General features: G+C 34.6%; 1 protein-coding gene across 1 annotated transcript in view; it reads left to right on the forward strand.

Moving 5' to 3' along the window:
• tektl1 (tektin like 1) overlaps window positions 1-9,780 on the forward strand; it is a 14,538-nt gene extending 4,758 nt beyond the window's left edge. Inside the window, exons 3-9 of the mRNA XM_030158053.1 lie at window positions 376-660; window positions 2,223-2,327; window positions 3,421-3,571; window positions 4,629-4,795; window positions 6,004-6,099; window positions 6,174-6,287; window positions 9,316-9,780. Coding sequence (XP_030013913.1) covers window positions 376-660; window positions 2,223-2,327; window positions 3,421-3,571; window positions 4,629-4,795; window positions 6,004-6,099; window positions 6,174-6,287; window positions 9,316-9,543 — 1,146 coding nt within the window. The 3' untranslated portion in view covers window positions 9,544-9,780. The remainder of the gene's footprint in view (window positions 1-375; window positions 661-2,222; window positions 2,328-3,420; window positions 3,572-4,628; window positions 4,796-6,003; window positions 6,100-6,173; window positions 6,288-9,315) is intronic.
• Window positions 9,781-10,050: the final 270 nt, after the last annotated feature.

Raw genomic sequence — 10,050 nt, forward strand, 5'->3', positions numbered from 1 at the left:
CAAATGATTCATGAAGATTTTATGGGAGTGGGGTGTTTTACTGAACACACTGTACTTTTCTAGTTTTAATAATAGTTTCTGAGTTAGTCTAAGCAAATCCTAACATTCAGACTCAATAGTAAAACAACAAAATAAAGAGAAAGAAACTAAGATTTTAAAAAATGTACTATTAATTGTGGAAGTTTATGGTTTTTATAACGCACATGTGGAGGAAATAGATTTAGAATGGATCTCTAAAAACATGATGTAAAAACATAGATTATCAACTAAAATGATCCACTTACAGGGATATATTTAATAATTTAAATGGAGATAATTTCAGTGATTAGAGGAGTCATTACTTAGTGTAACTGAAGTTTCTCCTTTCCTCTTTAGTTCCCTGAATGCACCCAGAGGACATCTGCCGTCCCGTTTCCTCCAACCAGTTTACGTGAACAGTGCGCCGGGGCCAGTGTCGCCGTGGCCGCTGAGTACATGAGGAAGGTGCGTGAGGTGGAGGGTCACCTCCGCAGACAGGCCGGCAGGGTGACCCAGGAGGGCGTCAAGCTGGAGAGGGAGAGGGGCCACCTGGAGAAGATGCTCCGCAACATCAGGACCAACCTGAGCATCAACAGGAGGAGCTCAGAGGGGAGGAGCAGGAGGCCGCCCACCGCAGAGACGGTCAGATCAGTGATGTTAGAAAGAAATAGGAGGAATTTACACCTAAAGGTTCAGATTCAGGTGGAAAACTGCACTTTTATTATGTAGTTCACAGGTGTCAAACATGCGGCCTGGGGGCCAAATCTGGCCTGCCAAATGGTCCTGTCCGGCCCTTGGGATGAATTTGTGAAATGCCAAAATTACATTAAGATCTTAACAATTCTTTTAGTTCAGGTTCCACATTCAGACCAATTCAATCTGATGTGGGCAGGACCAGTAAAATACTATCATAATAACATATAAATAATGACAACTTCAAATATTTCTCTCTGTAAATGTAAATATTTTCCTGTATTTACAGTAAAACAAAGTATAATTTTGCAAAAATGTGAATAACCTGAAATGTCTTAAGAGAAGCAAGTACAATTTTAACAAAATTCCGCCTGTTACTAAATATTTTGTGTATTTGTAGATCCACTGTGATCTGTAAGTTATAATGTACATGTGTAAATGATAAACTGAGGCAGAACATTGTTAAAATTACACTTATTTTTTCAGTTTGTTCATGTTATTCACATCTTTTGAAATGATAGTTTGTAGATGTAAACCTTTTCATAATGTAAATTAACTTTTTTCGCTCTAAAACATAGAGAAACATTTGGAATTGACATTATTTATATATTATTCTGTTATTACTTCACTGGTTCGACCCACTTCAGATCAAATTTAGCTGAATGTGGCCCCTGAAATGAAATGAGTTTGACACCCCTGGTCTAGTTTAATGAAGAAATGAGCTGCATGAGAATTGAATGAGAGTAGGACAAGTCAAACTGAGTTCCTAGATGAGAAACATTTTTCCGACATTTCGCAAAATTATATTATTTGGAAATTTGCTCAAATTAATTCAACATTAGTCTGATTAAATAAACATCAGCAGTATTAAGTGTTCTAATTCTTCATCACATTACATTATATTATACAGCAGTAATACTTTATTCAACAGCTTTATTTTTTTTTTAATACTTTGATAAACATGTTCTTTTAAACTATTTGTAATTCAATAGCTTATTATTTTTAAAAGCCGGTCTGAATACTAAACCTGGGATGAATTTCTGACACTTAAAGAACTGCAAACTGTATATGAGTCATAAAACCCAATAAAATTAACAGTGAACTTATACAATAAATTATATAACTATATATCTATCAAGGTAACATGTAAAGTTTAGATGTTACCTTGATATTTAGATTCTGAACAAACCAACTTAGATACTGTTGGTGCTGTTTTACAGACAAACCAATGAAAAGCTCAAATTCAAGAGGTTTATTGTTATATGCATTCTAAAAAACACAGTTTCAACGCCAAGCTATGAAATTCTTATATTACACACTTACCTTTACAGCAATAAATAACACAAAATACTAAAGATAAAAGAGCTGAAAAATCTGACTTGGAGGTAAATGACCTGCATAACAGGTGTCATATTCATTTACAGATAAAATTCCTTTTCCATGTTGTAAAACTTTAGGTTGTTGTTACAGCGCAGAGAGGTGCATTCACTGACACATCTGCTCTGTTACAGCAAAGGGACGGCGCTGATTATTTGTTGGCGTGCGAGAAGCGTGAGCTGGTCCAGCTGAAACAGGATCTGGAGGGAGTCCTGAGGAACACTCTGACCCAGCTCCAGGTGATTTGTAACATGTATAACACTGTCCCTGCTCTTATTTCACTCCCCCTCTGCTGGAAAATAACACTCCATGTATCAATAACCTGCATCGTTTCTCCTCTGCCAGGTTTATGTTTTACCAAGCGTTTCAGTGAGGTGTCCTAGAGGCAGGTTATCGCTGTTCTCTCGTGAATATTTTATTAAAAAACCCGTTGATGGTGATTTACCAACTTAACCAGTGATGCTAGTATGAGGTTTACAGGAAAATATGCATGTAAAGGAAAGTATCATTTGTAATGTTAATCAGAAAGGGTCTCAATTAATGACTGTCCAAGCAGAAATGATAAAGCTCATTGATGAACATAGTAGGTCTTGTTTATTTTTGCTGCAATTTGAAGACGACAGATGACATATTGGATTTAATGTGGGTTTTGTTACATTCACACAGACCTGGGGTATCACTTTCCATTTGTTTCATCATATTTTTCCCTTGTCTGCAGTTTTAAGCAGAATACACAGATACGCTAAAATTCACACCTATTTGTTCAGTCAAATCCAAAATTTTGTATAAAGCACTTTTAAAACAACAGCTGAATGAAGTGCAAAAAAAGTACAAACCATAAAAACACAAAAAATTAACAAGAACCATGACAGAAAGTAACATAATAAACACATGGAGTTAAAAGCCAAGTTATAAAGATGGGTTTAAACCAAAAGATAAAATTAAATCCAAAAATCAATCCAAAATATGTCAATGTATGTAATTTGCACTATGTTTTCAAACCTGATGAAGGAAATATAAAAAACAAACAAACAAACACGTTTATATGTCACATTTCTCCTCTAAATGAAGGATGAGTTAGATAATAATGGGCGTATTTTGGAGAAAAATAATCTTATGTCATTTTAATGGAGATGCATCCAAAAATAGCATTTTTTTTCCCTTCTGTACATTGTTAGTGTTGCTCATACATGCAAAGACAAACTGTTAATAAACAAGACTTTTTTTTCATGAACCAGAACTTAAATCAGCCCATGAAAACAACTCCTCAGATATTCTGAAATGTAGAGACAATACTCATACAGTATCATTGTTTTCTTTCTGTTTTTTCAGGCTCTGGCTCAGAGCAGGCGACAGCTGCTGGACTCTGCTGCTGAAAGGGCTCGAGTCCTGGAGCTACTGCCTCATAGTGGATCTGCAGGACGATCCAGATCTGCTGCTCAGACCTTCACCAAAACAGACCCCATCAGCCCCTTCACACCAGGTAACTCCACCCAGAGGAGGAGGAGGTTCCACTGGGAGGAAACACTGGGAAAACTCCAAACATAAAGCAGTCATTTCAACATTACATCCCCCCTCCTCCATCACACACCCACGCTCACCTATGTGTAACAGAACCAAAATTAATAGAACCATAGTTGTTTATATTCACATGTAGTTTCTATATGCATATTTATTCTATCTTCTATATTCTATAGTTTTTATATGCATATTTATTCTATCTTCTATATATAGTGCCAGTTTGTATTTATTGCTGTTGCCAGCCGAGCCAGTTGCATCAAAATTTAATTTTTGATGTAAAATCTCAAATGATAAATAAAGTCTGTCTAAGTTTAAGTCTAAGTCTAATGACAAAAACGTGAAATCCAGTTGTAGTTCATTGTGTCATGTTTACTAATTAGCTTGTTTTATGTTGGTCTTTTAATCAAATGGAGCCAGGCACAAAAAACCCCGCCCTTTGCACATATTGCTTATTACCTCCGACAGGGAGGTTATGTTTTCATTGGGGTTTGTTTGTCTGTTTGTTAGCAAGATAACTCAAAAAGTTATGGAAGGATTTTGATGAAATTTTCAGGAAATGTTGATACTGGCACAAGGAATAAATGATTAAATTTTGGTGGTGCACTCGGAGAGCGCAGACCTCCACCAAGGCAGATCAGTGCCCCCCCTCACCACCAAAATGTAATTAATCATTTGTTCCTTGTGGCAGTATCAACATTTCCTGAAAATTTCATGAAAATCCGTCCATAACTTTTTGAGTTATCTTGCTAACAGTCAAACAAACAGACAGACAGATGAACCCAGATGAAAACATTATCTCCGCCTTTACACTTAGTGGAGGAAATAAAACACTGAAATAGGGGTGGGGGGATTAACAGTATCTAAAGGTTCAGATTAGATAAATTAAGATAATGGACCCTGAAAATACTAGTTTCCTTATTCCATACATATTAATGTGTGTTTAATACAGGTTTAAGTGTTACTACTGTGTTAAAGCTTGACTTTAATCCTCACAGTGTCATTTATTTGTCGTTCTTCAGAGTGTAAGCAGGTGTTGGACTCATCATCCTCAACTGTCAAACAGTCCCAGCTGCTGAGAGAAAACATCAGGCAGATGTTAACCAGCGCCATCTGCAGGCAGGAAGCTGCACATCAGGCTGTGAACGACGGTCTGGTGAAGAAAGTAGCAGAAACCATCAGTCTGCAGGTTCACAAACACAGCACTGTGTGACAGAAATACTTCAGTTTTATACATATTTATATAACTTTTACAGAAATACTTAAGTATTATACATATTTATATAGCCTTTACAGAAATACTTTAGTATTATACATATTTATACAACCTTTACAGAAATACTTCAGTATTACACATTTATATAAACCTTCAACAGGCAAAGGTGTTCATATTTTGTTAAGTGGTGTTTCTTTTTTTTTTTTTTTTTTTTGCATAAAATGAATCATGTTTTGTCATGGCTTTCATGTTGTTTTCAACTCATTTCATCTTTTACATAATTTTTATCCAGATTTTTCTTTCACAACATTTTTTTTATCTTGTTTTGTCTTTTACACTGTTTTCATCTTGTTTCGTCTTTTATGTTGTTTTCACCTTGTTTTGTCTTTTGCATCATTTCATCTTTTTACCGACCAAAACTCAAATACTCAAATGTCTCAAATAAATGAAAGAAAAAAGAAACAGTTAAAGAAATGAAGACATTTTTCTAATATTTCTCATTTGAAATCACACAATTTGATTTCTATTATTATTATTTTTAATATCACCATCAATTTTTCCTCCATTTAGGCTAAATTTAACATATAACATTGTCTTTTTAAAAGTCCATATGAATATTTTGTTATAACTGGTTTTGTTTATTTCATGTTGTACCACGTCATGTTATGTTTTTAATAAATGGTAAAAACAGTCACATTAATATACTTTAGAAGTATTGATTAATGATTTTATATGTTTTTATCTTTCAAAATAATGCATTTATAGTATAATACAATAGTATAATACATTTTGTGACCACTAAGAACAGCTGATATACCATTCACCTGTGTACAAATATAATACAGTAGTAAATTAAATAAAGTAAATGACACAGTAAAATAAAGAATAATTAGTGTTTTACATATTCATATAGTTATTTGAAAACTATTGGTCTCAAACTAGACATTTAATACCTAATCATCAGTTTCTCTTTTTCAGTAAGAGCATGTTGAATCATTCTTAAAACAGTATTTCACATACAAAATATAATCAGAATGAGAAAATTACCCTTTTTTAAAATTTTTTCTGCTGTATTTGATCTGCATATGAGTGCAGTTTTTGAATGCTGGTATGAAGTCAGATCTGATTACTTTACTTCATCAAAGTTTCTCATGATTATTTATTTTATTCTGTCTTTGCAGCAACGCCTGACGTTAATGTCTGCAGCCACGAGGCAGGCCATGTTTCGCAAGCAGAGGGAAATTAACTGCATCGACCACAGCCACGGCCGAGCACAGGTCAGTGTGGACGAAAGGGTCAGATGGATCGCACTCACAGAGGATGTTTTACACTGTTATGGTTGTGTTCACAGGGTCCAGAGTACAGTGGAGACATACTGTCCAGAGAGAAACTCAACAGGCCCATGGTGCAAGTTTACCAGAGACACCCAGGGACGCAGTTACCTGAGGCTGTTCAGCTCATACAGGTAAGAACCGTCTGAAAAAGGAACAGCAGACTTTTTATGGTCAATGTATCCCAAATGTCCCTTGTGTTTGTTTTGTATTGTACAGAAATCAAATAATAAAAATAAAGGGTAAAGACAAAAAAAAAAAGAAAAATGAACGTATATGCACAAGGCAAGAACTCACTGATCCCAGTTCACACATATTAGTTAAAACTCTGAAGATCAGATGATAAAACACTAATCATATTTTAATATCACTATAATTATCATTGTCATTTCTCTTTTGACTTTAGGGTTTGTTTTCAGCTAAAATATTTACAAATTGTTCCTCAGAGTTTAAGACAATAAATGACCTTCTTTTATATTCTATTACTAATTTCCATAACTTGGATTCAGTGATATGTGTATATACTGTAAGCATGTTTTACATTCTTTCTGTGTTCATTTTTAACTCCACTTTGGTAAACAAAACAAGAAATTAGATAAAAGAAAGAACAAAAACAAGTTAAAGGGGAAAAAAGAGAAGATTTATCTGATGTGTCTCAGTTAAAATAGCAGTTCTTTAAAGAAAAAAAAAATCAACAATATTAAAATAACTAATATAATAATGATAATAATATTAAAATAAAATAAAAAAATCTATTAAATAATATTCTTTTTGACCTTTATACATTGTTTTGAAAAAATACAAAGTTAATAATGTCTTGTTATGTCTTCTATGTTATTTTCATCTTGTTCTAATTTTTTTTTTTTTTGGTCTATTTTTTGATTGGGATATGCACTGTTCCATAGAAACAAGAATAGTGGAAGATACATGTCATTAATCATGTAAAGAGCTCATTAGAGAGTTTTTTAGAATTAGGACAAAAAATTGCACATTTTACACATAAAATATAATCATTGACTTCTGAATCAGTAAACCTATCAATACATGTAAATAATTATTGTAAAATACAGTTTTTCATCTTTTCATGGTCATCAGATATGACCCATTTCGACGTTCAGAGGCTCCGTAGTGAACATGGAAACAATGTCATCTTCTACAACATTGATTCACCAGTAAAACCCATCAAGTTTGATCAATGACAGTGGATGGACACACTTGTTTTTATATTCTGTTACTGATATCTTTGCTGAAAAAGTAACTTTTTCTTCAGTTTTCTTTGTTTCTGAGATAATATCCCACAACCTTAAATTGAGCTTTTATGACCATCTACATCACAGGTGTCAAACATGCAGCCCGTGGGCCAAATCCGGCCCGCCAAAGGGTCCAATCCAGCCCGCGGGATGAATTTGTGAAATGCAAAAATTACACTGAAGATATTACCAATCAATGGTGTCAAAATCATTTTAATTCATTTTCCACATACAGACACATACAGTCCAATTAGATTTCAAGTGGGTCAGACCTGTAAAATATTATAATAACCTGTAAATAATGACAACCCCAAATTACCTTTTTTTTTGGTGTAAAAAAGTAAAATTACATGAAAATGTTTACATTACTAAACTATACTTTTACAAAAAATGTGAATAACCTGAACAAATATGAACAAATAGAAATGTCTTAAGAAAAGTAAATGCAATTTTACCAATATTCTGCCTGTTACTAAATGTTTTGTGTGATTGTAATGCACATGTGTAAATGATAAACTGATAAACTGAGGCACAATATTGTTAAAAGTGCACTTGTTTTTCTTGAGACAATTCAAGTTGTTCATGTTATTCAGATTTTTAAGAAAACTTTGTAGATCCAAACCTGATCATAATATAATTTTATTTTTTTCACTGTTATTTTACTGGTCCGGCCCACTTGAGATCAAATTGGGCTGAATATGGAACTGAACTAAAATGAGTTTGACACCCCTGCTCTACATGATCAGTAAATTGAATATTAGAAAATACTGAATTTACACTGAAACAAATGCAATATACAGAGGATAATATTAATAATAAATGGTGATAAATCATTTAAGAAAGGTTAAATATACAGAAAAACTTATTTGGGAAGAGCCACAAAAGTAGCTCTGGGTCTTTATGGGTTAAAATAAAATAAGTGTTATACATTTTCTTTTTGACAAAATCACATTGGCTCAATGAGCATCATGTGGTTTCTACTCCTCATACAGACCATAGTGTTAGTCTATGTTAAAAGTCAATCACATTTTCCTGAATTTGACATTTGAGTGATTCTTTTATACACTGAACAAAAATATAAATGCAACACTTTTGTTTTTGCTCCCATTTTTCATGAGCTGAACTCAAAGATCTAAAACTTTTTCTGTGTACATGAAAGGTTTATTTATCTCAAATATTGTTCATAAATGTGTCTAAATCTGTGTGAGTGAGCACTTCTCCTTTGCTGAGATAATCCATTCACCTCACAGGTGTGGCATATCAAGATGTTGATTAGACAGCATGATTATTGCACAGGTGTGCCTTTGGCTGGCCACAATAAAAGGCCACTCTAAAATGTGCAGTTTTATCACACAGCACAATGCCACAGATATCACAAGTTTTGAGGGAATATGCAATTGGCATGCTGACTTCAGGAATGTCCACCAGAGCTTTTGCCTGTGAATTGAATGTTCATTTCTCTACCATAAGCCATTTCCAAAGGTGTTTCAGAGAATTCATGAAGAAGACTGCGTGAGGAAAATGGTGGTCACACCAAATACTGACTGGTTTTCTGACCCCCCTGGACCACCCAATACAGTAAAAGTGCACATTTTAGAGTGGCCTTTTATTGTGACCAGCCTAAGTCACACCTGTGCAATAATCACGCTGTCTAATCAGCATCTTGACATGCCACACATGTGAGGTGGATGGATTATCTCAGCAAAGGACAAAGGAGAAACACAGATTTAGACAAATTTATGAACAAGATTTGAGAGAAATAGGCCTTTTGTGTACATAGAAAAAGTTTTAGATTGTTGAGTTCAGCTCATGAAAAATGGGAGCAAAAACAAAAGTATTGCATTTATACTTTTGTTCAGTGTATGTATTATTCTGAGTCAGTTTTAATTTCCCATCATTCCCGTGTTTTCAGGGCAGTGCGGTGCTGAGACGATGCCTGACGTCCACTGAAGGCGAGCTGGTCCGGCTGCAGGACACGTGTCTGCAGCTGGTCCACAACCTGCACGGCAAGAGGACGGCGGCTCAGGTGGACTCAGCTGTGCTTCGAATGAGACGACAGCAGGTGGACAAGAGGGCTGTCCCGGCTTTTCTCCAACAGGAGGCGCACAAAAACCAGCTGGCCTTGTCTTGTGTTCAATAAAGTAAGAAAAGACCCTGCAGGAGGATGGACCCTGATAGTGCATAACATGATGTTTGTTATTCATGTCAGGTTGAGCTCATTTGGTCTACTTTGTACTGTTGGGTATTTATAGAACATAGAGCAGGGATGTCAAACATACGGCCTGTGGGCCAAAACCAGCTCGCCAAAGGGTCCAATCCCGTCCAAGGGATGAATTTGTGAACAGTCACAAGTGTCGAACTCATTTTAGTTCAGGGTCCAAACACAGGTCAAGTAAAATAATTGCATAATAACCTATAAATAATGACAACTCCAAATTTTCTTCTTAGTTTAATGTGAAAAAAGTAGAATTAAATTATGAAAATATTTACATTTACAAACTATCCTTTCACAATAAAAATGTGAATAACCTGAACAAATATGAACCTGAAATATCTTCAGAAAAATAAGTGCAATTTTGACTAAATAATGCCTGTTTTTAAATATTTTGTGCATTTGTAGATCCGCTGTGATCTATAAGTTGTGTTA

This window comes from Sphaeramia orbicularis, chromosome 16 (genome assembly GCF_902148855.1).
Source record: "Sphaeramia orbicularis chromosome 16, fSphaOr1.1, whole genome shotgun sequence".
Lineage (NCBI taxonomy): Eukaryota > Metazoa > Chordata > Actinopteri > Kurtiformes > Apogonidae > Sphaeramia > Sphaeramia orbicularis.